The following is an 18,522-nucleotide window of genomic DNA, read 5'->3' as shown; positions in this document are numbered from 1 at the left end:
AAAATTATTTTTAGTGCCTTCTTTAAATAAAATTTTGCTTATGTATTATAAAAACATTAATTTTATTACTCTTAAATTCACAAAATTTATAACATTTTACTGTATCATATAATCAAAAGAAATTGTGCCTATTTATAAAATCTGTGCTTAAAGTAAAAATTAAATACAGAAAACAAATTAGGTATTGGCTTTAGTGTCAAATTTACAAATACTTTAAACAAAGTTGTGGAAAATGGCAAAAATACCATAAAAAACAAGGTATCACAATGAAATATTAAAACACAAAAACTGGAATAGGTTTCAATAGTTCTACTATCACCTCAATTCAACATACATACATTAAAATGTGGCAGCACAGTGAAGGATGGATATATTCCCAAAAGGTCTATTTTGAGAGAAGGAGGGGGAGAAAAGAAACACTGCAGTACAGCTGAAAGAGCAAAGATTTTTGGAGCTAGACAGAAAGATTTGGATTCAGCTCTGTGCAATTTTAAGTAAGTTACTTATTTAAACTCTGAACCTCAGTTATAAGATGAGGGTAATACCATTATATCTTTGAAGAGTTGACATAAGGGTGTAACTAGAGCCTGGTATGGAAATATTCAACTAAACATTAGCTGTCATTATTATATCCAAAAGTACTACTATGAATATGATTAAGGGGTAAAGCAACTTATTACCAGCAATGAATAGTGCCGGAATTCAGAGAAGGTCAAGGCTGGTTTTACCTGCATAGGAAGGCTAATGTAAAGAGGCAAAGTTAGGGTCCAAGCTGTGTGAATTTTCCAGTAGAATTTAGGATCGGAAAGAGAGGGCCTAGAAGATACCAACGTATGGAGAATAAACACAAGTAAAGACAAGTAAAGAAGCATAAGTAATGAACAGGAAGGAGCCAAATCAGGTGGAAACTGAGGTTTACTACTGGAGAGGTGAAGTATGGAGGATCCAGATTCTTGACAAGTTGGAATGCCTGGATGAATTTATGTTTGACCTTGTGGGCAAAGTTCTCTACCAGCAGAGTCTACCTGCTAGGCACTATCAATACAAATACAAATAATATTCAAGAGGTTCATAATCTAGTGGGAATGAGACAATTATTAGAAAACATTCTGAAAAAATACTCTGGTTGTGTTAGTGGTGAGGACAGAAAGAGAAAGAATTTTTGGGGGGAGTGGGGAAAAAGAACAGATGAGTTGGTTTTATCTTCAATATAGAAATAAGGCCTCTGGGGAAAATAAACAAGCTGAAAAAGTATACTATGTTCCCTACTCTACCAGATTCTTATCCCCAACTAGATTTTGGTGCCAATTCACTGAAAATAGGGAAGTCAGGAATACAAATCAATTGCTGATGTCTGATTGAATTTTCCAGCTAGTATAGCAAATTCAGTATTACTATTTTATTTTATTATTTTGCCCTATCACAACTTTGGTGTCTTCCTTATTATATCTAGCAGATGAAAGAAATTCATCACCATATTTCCTTAAAAGTAACTTGGATAAGAAATGTTTAGCTGAAATCAATGAGTGCTCATTAAAGAATTCCTTTATTTTGTGTGAAATAGGACTATATAATAACTCTAATCAAGTTTCTTTTTTCTTATGTAAAAACCTAGTTAGTAATAAATATGAATCATCCTACAATCAGGAATTTTGATTAATATACACTAGCTCAGAAGAAGGCATGTTATATTTTTTCTTAGTGTATATTAATTGTACAAAATAATGTGTTATGACATTTCCACACATGTATACAAAAGTATGTTAATGAATTCATGCTCTATTACTCTCTCTTGTCTCCCTCCCCCCTCCTGCTGGTCCCCTTCCCCTTCCCAAATAGTCCCCAGAAGGCATGTTTTAGCAGTCAACTTCTAAACACTGAAATGGAATTTGTTAATGCTTATTCAAGCTGGCAACACAACTAGATTCCTTTGACATAGTTATTAGATTTAAGCCCTCCTTGACTTGATAGGCTGTTTATGTTTCCAGCTGTTTTAAGCAAATGGTTTACAAATTTTTTTTAGGCTGACAGACCAGTTTAATAGGACAAAATTACCCACTAACTTGACTAAATGCCATTGACTTCTATTTGACCCCACTTACACAGTAATAGGAACTTTAAAATTAAAAAATATTTCTGGGTAAACATGGACATCTTACTCTTTCTTCTTTTAAAATCTCATTGAAAAGACATTAACAGGAAAAAATTATAGCAGTACCATTTTATCTCCAAGGGATATGTTCTAAGAACCCGCTAGATGCCTGAAACCATGAATAATACCAAACCCTATATTTACCATGGTTCTTTCTATACTTACATACCTATCACAAAGTTTAATTTATAAATTAGGCAAAGTGATTAACAAAAATATTAAAATAGAACAATTATAACAATATGCTGTGATCAAAGTTATGTGAACATGTTCTCAGGGTCTTTCTCTCAATACCTTCTTTTACTTAAAGGAAGCACTTTATGACTTCTGTTTGACATGTCTGAATTAATAGAACTATTAATTTTGTGCTTTGGAGTCATTATTAAGTAAAATAATGGTTGCGTGAACACAATTGCTGCAGTAACCATCTATTATCCAAGGTGGCTACAACTGACTAATGGGCAGTGGGTACTGTATATGGGTATGTTGGACAAAGAGATGGTTCATGTCTAGGTGGGATAAAGTAAGATTTCATGATACTACCTAGAATGATGCGCAATTTAAAACTTTACAATTGTTTATTTCTGGAATTTTCTATTTAGTATTTTCAGGGAATTACTGACTATAAATGACTAAACTGTGAAAAGCAAATCTGGATAAGGGGGGATTACTATATGCATAAACTCACAAGAAGGACAAAGAACAGAAGAGAAAACAATAGCAGAAGATGGGTAAATGCTAATTAGCACAGCAGATTAGAGAAAGGAAGGATAGGTTTAGATTTTAAGCCTGGTACCCTTTCCAATCAGCTTTTAGTGTATCACTTTTTTTTGTTTTTTTTTTTTTTTTTTTTTGCGGTACTGAGGCTTGAGCTCAGGGTGTACACCTTGAGTCACTCCACCAGCCCTTTTTTGTAAATTTTTTTTTTTCGATAGGATCTTGAGAACTATTTGCCCAGGCTGGCTTCGAACTGAGACCCTTCTGATCTCTGTCTCCTGAGTAGCCAGGATTACACAAGTGAGCCACAGGCACCTGGCAGTACATCACTCTTAAGCAAGGAAAAGCTAGCAAAGGATCCCCAAGCATTAGAGGGAAGGCTATAAACATGAAACAACAAAAGAAATGGAAAAAACTAAAAGGAAACAGAGACAATAAACAACAGTTCAAAACTAGTGAGGATGATTTGACATCCATGAAACAAGAGAAAAAGGCATAAAACAGGGTAATTCTGGTCCAGGATGGCCTGCACACACAAAAAAAAGAGTCCCTATCTTCAAAATAACCAGAGCAAAAAGGCTGGAAGCATGGCTCAAGCAGTACAGCGCCTGCCTAGCAAGTATGAAGTCCTGAGTTCAAGTCCCATATGCTCCAAAAGAAAATCTTTAAAAGGGAATGGAAGGGAGAAGAAACAAGTATTTTCAACAAATAAACTACAAGGAAAAAATAAGAAATGGAGGCAGAGCTCACAGGTGAAAAACCTTAGAGATATCAATCGATTGCAAAGTATAGACCTTATATGAATGGATCCTGATTATAACAAATTGCTTAAAATAAAATGAATTATACGAGTAGGAACAACTAGAAAATTGACATTAGATATGTTAATTTATTAGGTATAATAACAGAGCTGTATCATTTCTTTAAGGGGGTATTATCTTTTAGAGATATATGCTAAAATATTTATAGAAGAAATTATACAATGTCTGGAATTTGATTCAAAATATCAAGAGAAGGGGAGAACATACATGAAAAAGATCAACCATGAGTTGACAAATGTGGAATCAGAGATAAGGGCATATGAGGGTTCACTATATTTTGTTATTATTGACAGTTTCATAATGAAAAGCTGTAAAAAATAGAATAATCAGAGAGCAAGGAAAATTGAGGAAATTAAAAATGATAGAAATAGGACTGGAGGTATGGCTCAAGTGGTAGAGTGTCTGCTATGCAAGCACAGAACCCTGAGTTCAAAACCCAGTCCTAAAACTGTGCCCCCCACCCACCCCCAAAAAAAGGAGAAAAAAAAGCTCAATAGAAGAGTTGAAAGATAGTTGATGAACAAGGGGATTGGACTTTGAGCACATGATAAAAGCGTGAGCACACAAGGGAGGAGTGAGGATAGGTAAGACACCTAAAAAATTAGCTAGCATTTGATGCCCTTAACGCAGAGAAACTAAAGCAGATACCTTAAAAGCAACTGAGGCCAATAGGAGAAGGGGACCAGGAACTAGAGAAAAGGTTAGATCAAAAAGAATTAACCTAGAAGGTAACACACATGCACAGGAAAGTAATGTGAGTCAACTCCCTGTATAGCTATCCTTATCTCAACTAGCAAAAACCTTGTTCCTTCCTATTATTGCTTATACTCTCTCTTCAACAAAATTAGAGATAAGGGCAAAATAGTTTCTGCCGGGTATCGAGGGGGTGGTGGGGAGAGGGAGGGGGCAGGGTGGGTGGAAAGGGAGGGGGTGGGGGCAGGGGGGAGAAATGACCCAAGCCTTGTATGCACATATGAATAATAAAACAATAAAAAAATTAAAAAAAAGAAAGTTGATGAAATTTCCTGGAAAATAGAAAAGAAACACAAATATGGAAAAATAGAAGAGGAACAAACTAAAAAGAATTAAGGAATAATGCAGGAGGTACAACATATATAAAGAGTAGCAGGCACAGAATGGAGAATGACAAAAATCTTCACAAAACTGAAGAAATGAGTTTCTATATTAAAAGAGAGCTCCCCATATTTGGTGTGATGAACTTTTACAATGCATACTAAAGAATCCTAGCATATAAATTTCAGGACACCAGAGATAAATAATAGATTCTAAAGACTTCCAAGGTAGAAAATCCATGTACAGACAAAGGACTGGTAAACAGAATGGCCAATAAACTTCATTGCACCAAAGTAAACTAGAAGACAATGGAAACAATGTCTTCAAATATATGAGGGAAAATTATTTGTGATCTAGCATTATAAGCCTGGCCAAACTACAAATTAGGTGAGGAGGTAGAATAAAGACATTTTCAGACATGCGAGGCCACAAAAATTTGACCCATGTATTTGCCCTTTTTTGAGGTAGCTACTAAAAGATGTCTTTGACTAAAACTAAAAAGTAAACTGAAAAAAGGGTAAAGAACTCAGGAAAAGAGAATATAGCAAAGATATGAAGGAAATGTGGCTCCAGTATACTATTTTGTTCAGCTAGGAACAATTTTTATTAAGCAATAATAATGAAAACATTATGGAGAAAATGTGAAAAGGGAAACTGCGGGTGAGTGGCAGTATGAAAGAACTAAATCCCAACCTTCTGTGTTAGGAAGTCAGCAGACTGTCTCCAAATGAAAACCATCAAAGAACTGCAATACAGGAGTGTGGAATATGAAGGTAAACTGCAGAAGCAACATTTAAACACATGAAAGTCATTGTCTCTGTGGGGTCCAGACTAGGATAGGCAGAAAGGTGGGTAAAGCACTGATGTCTTACATGATAAGGCTCTGTACAAATGTTACTTTGCTAAAAATAAAAACTGCATTTAAGAACACACTCATAGCTGGGTGTGTTGTCACATGCCTGTGATCCCAGCGCTAGGGAGGATTGCAGCAAGTTAAGAGGCCAGCCTGCACTATATATCAAGACCTTGTCTCAAAACACCCACATTCAAAATTATCTAATAGCCTACAATTTCAGTAAGTCAAATATATGTTTTATAGTTTATCTTCCCATTCATATTTTCAGAGCTTATATTTATAATTTTACCTACTTGTAGTAGCCAAATTTAATTTTTCAGCTACATATTTTCATTGAGGTAATTTTAAAATTATATTTAAAATACTTCATTTAATAATATCCTATTAAGTGGCACACCATAATTTTCTAAACATTCTTCGATTTTTAAAGCGTATATGTGATCTGTACATTTTTACTATTGTAAATAATGTTGCAATGAGAATTTTCAATCATATGAATTTTTTTTGAGGTTGTTTCCTCAGGCTTAAAATTAGTAGCATTAATAATGGCTTTTTGTCAGATACCTTAAAAGCAACTGAGGCCAATAGGAAAAGGGGAACAGGAACTAGAGAAAAGGTTAGATCAAAAAGAATTAACCTAGAAGGAAATCAATGTGAGTCAACTCCCTGTATAGCTATCCTTATCTCAACCAGAAAAAACCCTTGTTCCTTCCTATTATTGCTTATACTCTCTCTACAACAAAATTAGAAATAAGGGCAAAATAGTTTCTGCTGGGTATTGAGGGGGTGGGGGGGAGAGGGAGGGGGTGGAGTGGGTGGTAAGGGAGGGGGTGGGGGCAGGGGGGAGAAATGACCCAAGCCTTGTATGCACATATGAATAATAAAAGAAAAAAAATGGCTTTTTGTGCTTATTGCAAAACTGCTAATTTATGCTGCCACCATATGAAGTGATAACTCATTATTGTAATACACATTTGATTTTCAGCAAAATCAAACATTTCTTAAAGATTATTTTGTCTGCCTCCTTGTGTAAACTTTACACTGAAGTCCTTTACATGGAGGTTGTAATGGTATTTCTTATCAACTAACTCCATTATTCTTTTCACGTTTATTTGTTGGAATTCTGCTGTAAGGAAGAGCTTTTCCTTCTTCCTCAGCAATTCATTGGATTAACTCATAGGTTCATAGATTTAATGGGTTGTAAAATTACAAGTACTGGATTGATTCACAATCTAAAAATACCTCCTTTTTACCAGGTGCTGGTGGCTCATGCCTGTAATCCTAGCTACTCAGGAGTCAGAGATCAGGAGGATCACGGTTCAGAGCCAGCCTGGGCAAAATGAAAGTAAGACCCTATCTCAAAAATATCCAACACAAAAAGGGCTGGTGGAGAGGCTCAACTGGTAGAGTGCCTGCCTAGCAAGTGTGAGGCCCTGAGTAAATAATTCTTACAAATATTCCTTTATGAATATTTTAAAGCTTTATAAACAACATGAAAATTAAAGATTAAAAATGATACTAGGAATCAATATATAAAACATCTAGGGATTATGTGGCAAAACAATCAATACTACTAAATAAAAGGAAAATTTAAGTATTTTAAAACTTATGTATAATATCTTCTAAATGACTTTTTGCCTATAAGAGCCAAATTGTGTATTAGAGTTTTCAAAATTGCAGACTCATAATAAAATCCTTTAGGATAAAAGCTACCTTGCATCAGTAAAAATTTCAAAACGCTAAAATAATTATATTAATTCAAAATCAATTTGACTTTAAATTAGTTTAAATTTTGGTTTGAAATTAATGTAGATTTGACATTAATCAAATCCAGCTTTAATCTTCTCAACTTCTACTTGCCTAAAGTCCAAGATGGATTTGTACTTCTTGGTAATGTGGCAATTATTGATCTCACTAGTCATATGATTCTTGATGCAGTAGGAAAAATTCCCTAAAAATCAGCCTAAATTAAAAACCTGTAACAGGAACCAATTCAGAATGTAAGTAAGTGCCCTCAGAGTCACATAAACTCTATAGAGACCTCTCAGCTTTTTTAAAGTATGTGACCATTACCAATAGCAGCAGACTTACCTTTCAGCGTGGCCTTTTTCAATACCTTCATGGCGTAAAGCTGCCTAGCATCAGAGCCTGAGATTTTTTTAACTAAGAAAACCTGTATTTAAATAAGAGAAAAATAAATGTTACAAAGCATCACAAACTGTATTCTTTTGTTAAAATAAGACCCCTGTCATAACGAAGTTTATTGTTACATGTATATATACAGTATATCCTCATATGCTGTAGATCAATTTTATCTAAAATGTTTCCATCAGAAAGAGTAGTTATACACAGTAGTTATAACTTGGGGTGCTAATGTAAGCAAATACTGTTTCATTTTGTTGTCAGTTTCCAAGGAGCATATAATACAGTAAGAAAGAAAAGGCTTTAAATTATGTGTATAGTAGTTAGAACAAAGCCCTACATGTTCAAATGACATCATAGGTGGTGATAGCTCTGCTTTTAACATAACAAAAATTCTACTGCATCCATCATTTTTTTCTGTGCTGGGAATGGAACCTAAGGCCTCACTCAAGGTAGGCAACTGCTCTACCACTGAGCAATAGCCTTGGCCCACATCAAAATTCTTATTTTCTTCTTATGGTACTGGGATGCAAACTCAGGGCCTTGAAACTTTGCTAGGCAGGTGCTCTACCACATGAGTCATGCCCCCAGCCTTCCACATCAAAATTCGTATTGGGATTCTACTTGACAATTTTATGCTGACACAATTATTCACTGATGAAGGGACTTTTCTGTACATGAGAACCGCACATAAGTCTCATTGCTGGGCACAATAATTTAAAACACTTGCCAGGTGTGGTGGCTGAAGTATGTAATCCTAGCTACATGGGAGGTGAAGGTCAGGAGGATCATGGTTTAAGGTCAGCCTGGGGCAAAAAAAAAAAAAAAAAAGCTAGATGCAGTGGTATGTGCCTTTTGTCCCAACTACAAGGAAGCATAAATAGGGGGATTGCCATCCAGGCTGCCCAAATCATAAGTGATATGCTATGAAGAAAAATACCTAAAGCAAAAAGGGCTGTGGCGCAAATGGTAGAGCATTTGCCTAGCAAGCAAAAGGTCCTGAGCTCAATCTCCAGTAATGTCAAAACCTGAAACAAAACAAACCCACTTATATTGGAAAACCCAAGTCACAAATATTTAATGTGACTCCACCTCCCTACCTTTTTACAACCAAATCATCACATATACCTAAATACGAAGAACACTATTCCTAGGTTTATTATTGAACATCTTTATTTGTCAAATATTTTGGGCTGCTTTCAAAACACAGTGTGGGACTTACACACACACACACACAAAAGCCTGCTATAAATAATTCATAGTCATACTATAACATGGCTAACATAAAACTACCAATAAATCCTTCTACTCATTTTGGCTATTACATTCACAATCTTTTCCATCAAACCTTTAAACAGACCCGTTAAATGGACCTCAATTTCAACTCACCTTCCCTACCTGAGCTGCCACAGGTGGGAAGAGACTCAATTATAATCAAGAATTATTTTTAGAGTCAGTTCTCATTTATCTGACTTACCACAACAGGCTATTAGCATAAAATCACAGTATGATTTACTGAATTGATTCTAGGGCAAGAAAGAATTCCCTTGTTTTAAGAAGTGGTGCCAAGGTGATAGATCAAGTGAAAAGCACCAAAACTCAAACAGAAATGTTGAGGCAGCATGTATTGCTCTCCTATTTTGTCCTCCCCACCTTTACCAAGCCTCACCCTTTAGCTACTTTCAGCCAGTTATGGGGAGCTATAACCTAGGGAGAGAAAAGTATTCTGAATTTGATGGTTCTAAGGTAGATTTCTGTTCAAATATTAAAAGTAATCATAGATTATTAATATTTTTGAAGAGAAATAAACTTTAACAGGTGGAGATAACTAGGATTTATCTGATATTGATTCATCCTTTAAGATTCCCCAATCAAGCTTCTTTGTTCCATTCCATGAGAAAAATTCTTGTGGATTTCAAACTTTCTTCAGTAGTTCTTTGAAAGCACCTTCATAAATACTTTGCAGCACTTCTTAGCTGACACAATACTTTCACAAGCATCTGTAATACAGCATCAAGACAATTTCGGGAGGCAGATCTACTAAACAATGCTATTTTATAGCTGCTCAAATTAGGGCTTAGAGAAGTTAGAACAATTTTCCTGGTGTCACAATGGAGGTATTGGGACAAGATCTGGGTCAACCATCTAGTCCTGGGCTTTTGTTCATGGTGCTCTTTAATTGCTTACTTTGGGAACTAATGCTCAGTGGGAACAGCAGGAGTCCCAGCTGCCATCTGACCTTCCACCACCACAGCATTTCTGACCTTTCTCACTCCCCCATGAAGCTATTCTAGGCTCTGACAGGTCATCCCTGTTTCCGTGGCTTACATTGGCCTTTAAGGATGAGTAAGAAAGGAGACACCCTATTTTTAATGTTTGCTATTTATAGTAAGGTATTTAAATTAATTTTAAAGAAATAAAGAGACAAGCATGCTAATTCCTAGGAACTTAAATATTCTGTTCCCTGAAATCTAATGTGTAAAAATCTTTTTGGGTTTACCGACTGGCATAATAATACAATTTAATGCCAGTTGTTATGCATTTGGCCTTAATATAATTTAATTCTCACCACTACCCAATGAGGTTGGGATATTATTCACTCATTAATTCTTTTCAGAATTATCATGACCCCCGCACTAATGGAATATATAGTCTAGTGGGGGAGCAACAATAAATAATGTTACAGATGAAAAACTGCAATTTTCTTCATGGGAATTGTGGTAAGTGCCATGAAGCTGAGGCATATAATATATAATATAATTATAATATAATATATAATATAATTATAATATAATATATAATATATATAATATATAATGTTGAGAGAGTGTATCAGGGGACTATGACCTAGGCAGGATAGCAGGGAAGCCTTCTTTGAGATCACAGGCACAAGAGGAGCTAACCAACTGAGGAAAGGGTGGAGCTGGGCAGTATATTTTAGGCAGAGAACAGGAGGAGGAAAGACTTTCTAGTGGGATGGAATGTGGTATATTGAAGGTCCAAAACAGGCTAATGTGGCCAGAACACAGACAGTGAAAAGTACATAAAACTGATATTTCAAAGGTAGCTGGGTGTGAGATTTAGGGGCCCCTCAGCTATTTTAAGAATTTGTCCTTATTGTAAAAGCAAAGGGAAGCTACTGAAGGGTTAAGGGGATACAGTTTAAGATTAGTTCATGCTGGCTGACATGTAAATAATACATTGAGGCAAGAATAAACTTAGGAAGACCTAGTTAGGAGACTCCTTCAACACGCCAGGGAGAGACTGTGGTAGCGTATTCTGGAGAGATGGTAGTAGAGGAGAGGATTGGCATGATTTGAGAAATCTTTACTAAATCAACAGGACTTGGTGACAGACCAAATTAGCCACAGTGTGTGTATGTGTGCGTGTGAGTGTGTGCATGTGTGTGTGCGTGCGCCCGCATGTGCATGCAGAGGGGCTTCAAGAAATGTTAAGAATGCCTTTCAAGTTTTTGGCTTACTTAACTGGATGCCATTCATAGTGACACAGAAAAATGAAACAGGGTAAGTTTAGGAGTAGGAGAAGATCATGAATTTGGTCTTAGGCATAAGTAAGTTTTAAGTACCTTTGAGACATACAAATGGAAAAAAGTAACCAGCTGTACATAAATAAATTCAGAGATTAGAGAAACAATTTAAATGGGATCTGTTATATGCATTACAATTAAGATAGAGCACAGAAAAAGTCAATTATTAGGGGGTATAAGGAGATAGCAGCTTAGGATCAAACCTGAAGGAACTTCAATATTTAATCACTGGTTAGAAAAGGAAAATGGGGCTTCAAGGGGTTAAGTAACTTGTTCAAGAACACACAGTAAGTAGAAGAAAAAAAAGTGAATTCAAGTCTGGCTGACCTAGAGCTTAAACTTGCAACCATTATACTCTGTTGGCTACTTAGTCTATATTTGGATTAAAAGCATGCTTTGAGTTTTAAATAGGTTAATGAGTATAACAAATTACCTATGTTAGCCAAGAATTGCTAAATAGTCCCTCTAAAATACACAAGAGAACTAAATTGGTGCTTTTTGAAGCTTGCAAAGCATGACATTTTCAAATGTTTCCTTACGGAGAAGCACTAAGAAATTACTATAAAGTCAATTGCAATCTCAGAATTTTCCTCTTGCTAAGAACAGGTCTAGAAAGACCAAGTTGTAGTAATTATATTATATGTCTCAAAATGAAGTATAAAAAGTGCCCCTGATGGGGACAAGGGCTATTTGAAGAAAAGTCATGAAGATTTTTCATCTTCTGGAGCAATTACTTGGTGGCTTTAGGAAACATTTTTGATATTAAAAGACAAACACAGATAGCTAGGTATAGCGGCACACACTTGTAACACCAGCATTCAGGAGGCTGAAGCAAGAGGATCACAAGTTTCAGGCCAGTCTGGGCTACACAGTAAGACAAACAAATGAACGCACGCATCTAAAACAAGAAAACCAAAACCCATGGGTGTTATGGAATAGAATGCAAACTTTGCATTAGTTTTTATTTTTATTTTTTGGCAGTACTAGGGTTTGAATTCAGCCTCATGCATGCTCCTCAAGCACTCTACAACCTGACCATTCCACCAGTCCTGTGTTCAATAGTTTGGAGATAGGGACTAGTGAACTATTTGCCTGGGCTGGTCTCAAACTAATCCTCCTGATCTCTGCCTCCTGAGTGTCTAGGATTACAGGTGTGAGCCACCAGCATCTGGCCTCCTTTAGTTTTAAAATGTATCACTTTCCAAGCCACACAGACTGAAAAAGATGTCAGTATATGAAGGAAATATTTTTTGAATTTTAATAATTTAAGAAGCATGACTGTAAAGGTCTTGTGTAAAGATAAAATGAGTATGAAGTAAATACTGCCAATTTACTACAGTTTCCGATGTACTTTTGAATAACTTAATTCATTTTTCCACACTTAGTGATAGTGAGAAATGTAAAAACCACAGAAAACACTGCTGGTAGGGAGACTGGTAGCATCTCATAGAATATTTCTGTTTTGCCATGTGATGAAATATACATAAATTCCAAAAATCAATTTTTTTCATTACACGATCTTTTAAATTTTCATTCCTTATACCTTTGTAACCTAAACCTTACATCCTACCTCTTCTTAGTTTAATTGATACATTATAATTCTACATCTTTATGGTGTGCAGTGTGAAAAAAGATACATATATACAACGTTTAACAATGGAATTGCAATAATTAGCATTTCCTTCTCCTTAAATACTTATAGCTTGGTGTGGCAGTACATGCCTGTAATCCCAGCACTCTGGAGGCTGAGGTAGAAAGAGTGTGCGTTTGGGGCCACCCTGGGTCACATAGTGAGACAATGTCTTCAAAAACAATTATATTAGATCTTATTTATACTATATTGTATTTGGTACCCATTATTCAACCTCCTTGTATCCTTCCCTCCTTACCCTTCTTAGCCTTTAGTGACTACTATCTTACTTTCTACTTCTATGAAACATCTATGAACTTTTTCAAAAGCAAAAATCATGATTTACCTTTCCAAATGATCCTTGCCCTAATACTTTTAAAAGTTCAAACTGGGAAGGATCAGCCTTTTCATGTCCTTCCTTTACATGATGTGTGATTGCAATTTCTTTGATGCTGCCTTCTTCCTGTGGAAGTAAATGTAAGGGGAGAAAACAGTTAGAGCTACTTTCTTCCAATAGAAATCAAGTAATCTTAATTTGGTGTAAGATATTAGAAACCCTCAAATTAACATACAAAAACTACCCTTTACTGACCTCCCAAGTGAATAGAAAACAGATGCCAAACAACTACACTTTCAAGTTAAATATTACAGACAAGATTATACCAGCCCACTAGGTAGACCATATTAGCTTCTATATATTAGCTAAGCATTTCCATGTCTTCATTTTCTGTATTGGAGATAATTAGAATAGTTTCAAGGGGGGAGACAGAGGGTGTGATGAAGTCTGAAAAAAAGAACACCACAGTGACATACTGTACCTCTGGGCATGTGGCTACATTAGATGGAACAAATGCTATATACAAAACCCTTTTTTATTATTGAGAAGAAGGGTTGAAAAATATTCTATGGTAAACATGCAGAGTTCTGCCCTAATACAGCTATTTAAGAAAGTATGCAAATTTTGGCCAGCTGTGGTGGATCGATCATATCTGTAATCCCAGCTACATGGAAGATGAAAAACTGTGAGGAACAGATAGAGGACCGGGCAAAAGTTAGTGAGACCTTATCTCGAAAAAAAAAAAAAAGAAAGGCTGGGTATGCAATCCCAGCTGGCAGAAGTAGGACTGCTGACCGAGACTGGCTTGTGCAAAAGCATGTAACTCTATTTGAAAAACAAGCTAAAGCAAAAAGGGCTGGGGACAGGGTTAAAGTGGTACAGTGCTTTCCCAGCAAATGCTAGGTCCTGAGTTCAAACTCCAGGACCACAAAAAAAAAATACTCAAGTTTTTTGTTTGAAATACCTCAGTTACTTTCTGTTTCTAGAATAACCTGGGATCTGAGAGGAAAGAAAAGAAACAACTCTAAATCACAAATTCAGAAAGGTTAGCATTTGGATAGAGATTAGACCTGGGAAAAATGACTACCTTGCATAATGAAAGAGTGAAAAGTCTTCCTTCTAAGGAAGGATTTTTAAAGACAGCGAACACTTCAGTATATCTGAGGGAAGGTGTCAGAAGAGGAGAAAATATATATAAATATATATATAGGATTTAGACTACTTATTTGTGTTGAGATCAACAAATTGAGGATATCTGGTTTGATCAAGACAATACTGTATATTATAGCCCCAAATGACACATAAAACAAAACATAACAAAATCAGAAACATATGCACACCAAAGACCATTTCTGCTTTGTGGACTATAATGTTATTTTTTTCTAGGTACTATTAGAAAAATCTAAATGTGTTATACAAACATAAATAATTCTTTTTTTGAGATGGGGTCTTGCTATATATGGCTCAGGCTGTCCTTGAACTCACTATGCAGCTCAGGCTGTCCTCAGACTTGTGATCCTCCTGCCTCAGCCTCCTGAGTGCTGGGATTACAGATCTGTACCACCATGCCCATCCTCATTAGTTTTATTACTATAGTATTCCACACAAATGCTCAAGCTCAATGAACATTTTCTCAGATACCCTTAAAATATTGGCAATACAGGGCTTGTGGAATGACTTGAGTGGTAGAGAGCCTGCCTAGCAAGCACGAGGCCCTAAGTATTGACAATACAAAGAATTACAAATATTTCTCAAAAAGATATACCAGGATAGTCTAATGTGGCAGCATCTGAAAATGAGTAGCAAAAGGAAAAAGCTCCTTAAGAGGATAAAAAGGAATATTAATCCACCATTTTATTTTCTAAGACAAAGATCATAGTTTGTAGGTTATCCTACTACTTACACAGCTTAATCATTTCAGACTTTCTTGGAACTTAGGCAACAATAACAAAACAATCTCATAATACTGGTCCTTTATTCCTTTATTTTGTAATTTCACATGCATTATCCTCTTTAATTCTCACAACAACCCTGCATAGCAAGTATTAAAGTAGAACTAAGCATTATCTGATTCTAAAATGCTAACCCCTTCTATACCCTTCTGTTTAAATGAGATCAAGGGTTTAAGTAATACCTATTAGCATCTCCAGTAGGAAAGGCAGGAAGTAAATTACCAAACAGTATTTTAAAAACCTTTCAAAGAACAAAGTATATGTGGAATTAGGAAGGATTTAGATTAAAATCCAGCAAATACTTAAGTACCTCCATCATACCAAGCCTGTGTTAGGTGCTTTTTCACAACAAAACTTTGACCTCAGACTAATGTTTATGAAAGCTGATGGTAAAACGAAGGAGCAGATCCCAGGGCAGGCAAAAACATTTCAGAATTCTTATGTACTCTGCATATTTACCACTATGAATCTGACAGATCTTTAAAGGCAAAATGATTTGAATAGTACAGCCTGAACCTTAAAGAGATTAAGTGAAGGCTAAAGATCAAAAGTCAGAACTTGGCAGACTTGGGCCTCAATTCCATTCCTCTGACTTCTAAAACAAGGCCCATTATACCACTCTAAGGCTATTGGAGACTCTTGGTGGTTTCCTATCAAGATCAATGAGAGGAATCTATATACTCATGCCCCAGGTTTTTGTAACTAGTCTTTTATCTCTTAGTTTAGTTAGCTCGGTTGATTAGAGCAGTGGTGCTTGAACTTTTGATGGCAAATCCTTAACAGTAAAAATAATAATAATAATTAACCTAGTGGGCACAGTGGCTTCATGTCTGTAATTCCAGCTACTTAGGAGGCAGAAATAAGAGGATTACAGTCCAGGTCAGCATGGGTAGAAAGTGAGAGACCCTATATGAAAAATAAATAAAGCAAAAAGGGCTGGGGGTTGTGGCTCAAGTGGTAGAACATCTGCCTAGCAAGTGCAAGGCTCTGAGTTCAAGGTCCAGTATGCACTCCTCCCCAATTTAGCATATACCTAATGTTTGTATACTTAGTGTTTTATACATTATATACATATAAAGAAGTTCTCCTCTTTCTGTTCTATACCCAAAGTGTCATCACATTGCACTAATGGATTATAGACTTGACTCATGGGGCCAAGTTTATGGGTTAGATTCTAGCATATGCTTCCTTCCTATGGGAAAAAACTAACTGTTCAAAAGCTTAACCGAAATCTAGCAGCCATTTGTGCCCTTAAATCATGAGGCCATAGAGAACTATACTCTGTTATGTTTTATGTTTTAAAATTTTTCTTTCTTGGGTAAGTAGGATATGATTTCTCAGGTTACGATATTTTTCACCTTATATTTCATAGTAAATACCTCCTACAATCATCTGTCACAAATAGATGAAACATAAGCAACGAAGACCAGCCCCTGAATTATAAACATTTTGTACAATGTATCAGGCATACAGGATCAAGTCCTACTCTTACACAGTGCAAGGTACAATTAGGCCATAGATCTCAAAATAAATAACAGTGACTATTGTCAATTTTGATGACTACCCTTCTTTTCCTCCCATGTCAATTAAGTTACTAAAAAAATGCACTCTCCCTTTGATCCCTTCATTCAATAAGCACATACTAAAAACACCAATGATGTATCAAGCACGGTACTGGGAATACCTTTCATTCTTTTTCTGTTTCCAATGGTATCACTCAGCTATAAGCCTTCATTACCTTTTGTGTACAAACTGAAACTAGTTCCTCATACCACTTACTGCCTGTGTCTACTCCAGTTCATCTTCTCAACAAATTAATTTTCTAAAAGTATACATCTCCACTCATTTAACCAGTTCAAAAACTCCTCCAAATTTTCCCAAATTAAACATGCTGCTTCAGGCTGTGGAGCTAGGTGTGGTAGAGCACTTAGCTAGCTAAGTGTGAGGCACTGAGTTCAAACCCCAGTACCACCAAAAAAAAGCTTACCTCCAAACACACTGCTTCATATTGCCATTTGAGGCCCTCTACAATACAGTCTCAACCTACTTCTCAGGTTATTGTCTTCCAACATTCCTTACCCATGACCTTTTTTCAGCCTGGGTTACTTCTTGTTCTCTAAACTTTCTGTTTTTAAAGTTAAAGTAACACACAGACATGGGTAACAAAGAGTGGCAGAATAGCTTATACTGAAAAGCAAGTCTCTTTTTATCCATTGCCTAAATTTTTTTTGGTGGCACTAGGGTTTGAATTCAGGGCCTCATGCTTGCTAGGCAAGTGCTCTACTGTTCTGCCAGCCCCCCCCACCCTTTTGCAGTAGTGGGGCTTGAACTCAGGACCTTCACCTTGAGCCATTCCACCAGCCCTATTTTGGTGAAGGGTTTTTCGAATAGGGTCTCGTGGAACTATTTCCCTAGGCTGGCTTCAAATCGCCATCCTCCTGATCTCTGCCTCCTGAGTAGCTAGGATTACAGGCATAAGTCACCAGTGCCTGGCTTGCCAGCCCTTTTTTTGTGATGGGTTTTACCTAGATAGGAGTCTCTCAAACTGTTTTGCCCAGGGCTGGCTTCGAACCAGAATCTTCCTGATCTCTGCCTCCTAAGTAGCTAGGATTACAGGCATGAGCCACCAGCGAGCGCCCTGCCATTGCCTAGATTTTTAAAGGAATTAGTTTTGCATTTACTTTGATAACTTATTAACTTTAAAACAAAGTCTACTAACTTAAAAGTAAGAAATATGAAGGGCTTACTTTCCTCCCCACTGTTTGATAATTGTATTACTTTCACATAAACCCCTTATCTTTTCTCCTAGTTTTTGAACAAAATCCTAACTCCTCACTTTGAACAAGGAGGCTAATAGTACTCATACATTTTTTCTCAAATTTCCCCCCAACTGCTGCTAGCTACATTTTATATTTTTATTAATGTTAAGGCAATTAAAGAAACTAATGCTCTGAGCCAGGTGAGGTGACACAGGCTGGTAAGTCTAATACTTGGGAGGTTAGAGACCAGCCTGAACTGTATAGTGAGACCTTGTCTCAGCAACAACAAAAAGAAAAATCATGTTCTGTCCTTCAACCTCAACCAAGTCCTCCATGCTCTCTTCATAGCCTGATCTCAAAGATGAATGCCTATACAACAGAATTCACATTACCAGGACAATGCATTGTTCGAATGCAGGGTAGGTGATATACTAAATTTCCTTTTGTATGGGCCACAGCAATGATTCCCAGGCCAATCCTAGGGCACATTAAAAAACACCACCCTATGCAATGCTTAAATTCACAAAAAATTTTG

The 18,522-nt window shown here is 36.3% G+C and overlaps 1 protein-coding gene across 13 annotated transcripts in view; it reads right to left on the bottom strand.

Moving 5' to 3' along the window:
• The window catches only part of Rps6ka3 (ribosomal protein S6 kinase A3), a 101,868-nt gene that overhangs the window by 40,708 nt on the left and 42,638 nt on the right, over positions 1 to 18,522 (bottom strand). For all 13 annotated transcript variants that reach the window (XM_074062779.1, XM_074062786.1, XM_074062782.1 and 10 more), the window contains 2 exons: positions 13,286 to 13,402; positions 7,712 to 7,793 (listed from right to left, as the gene is read on the bottom strand). In XM_074062779.1, coding sequence (XP_073918880.1) covers positions 7,712 to 7,793; positions 13,286 to 13,402 — 199 coding nt within the window. The remainder of the gene's footprint in view (positions 1 to 7,711; positions 7,794 to 13,285; positions 13,403 to 18,522) is intronic.

This window comes from Castor canadensis, chromosome X (assembly GCF_047511655.1).
Source record: "Castor canadensis chromosome X, mCasCan1.hap1v2, whole genome shotgun sequence".
Lineage (NCBI taxonomy): Eukaryota > Metazoa > Chordata > Mammalia > Rodentia > Castoridae > Castor > Castor canadensis.
This window is presented reverse-complemented; position numbering and strand designations above follow the sequence as displayed.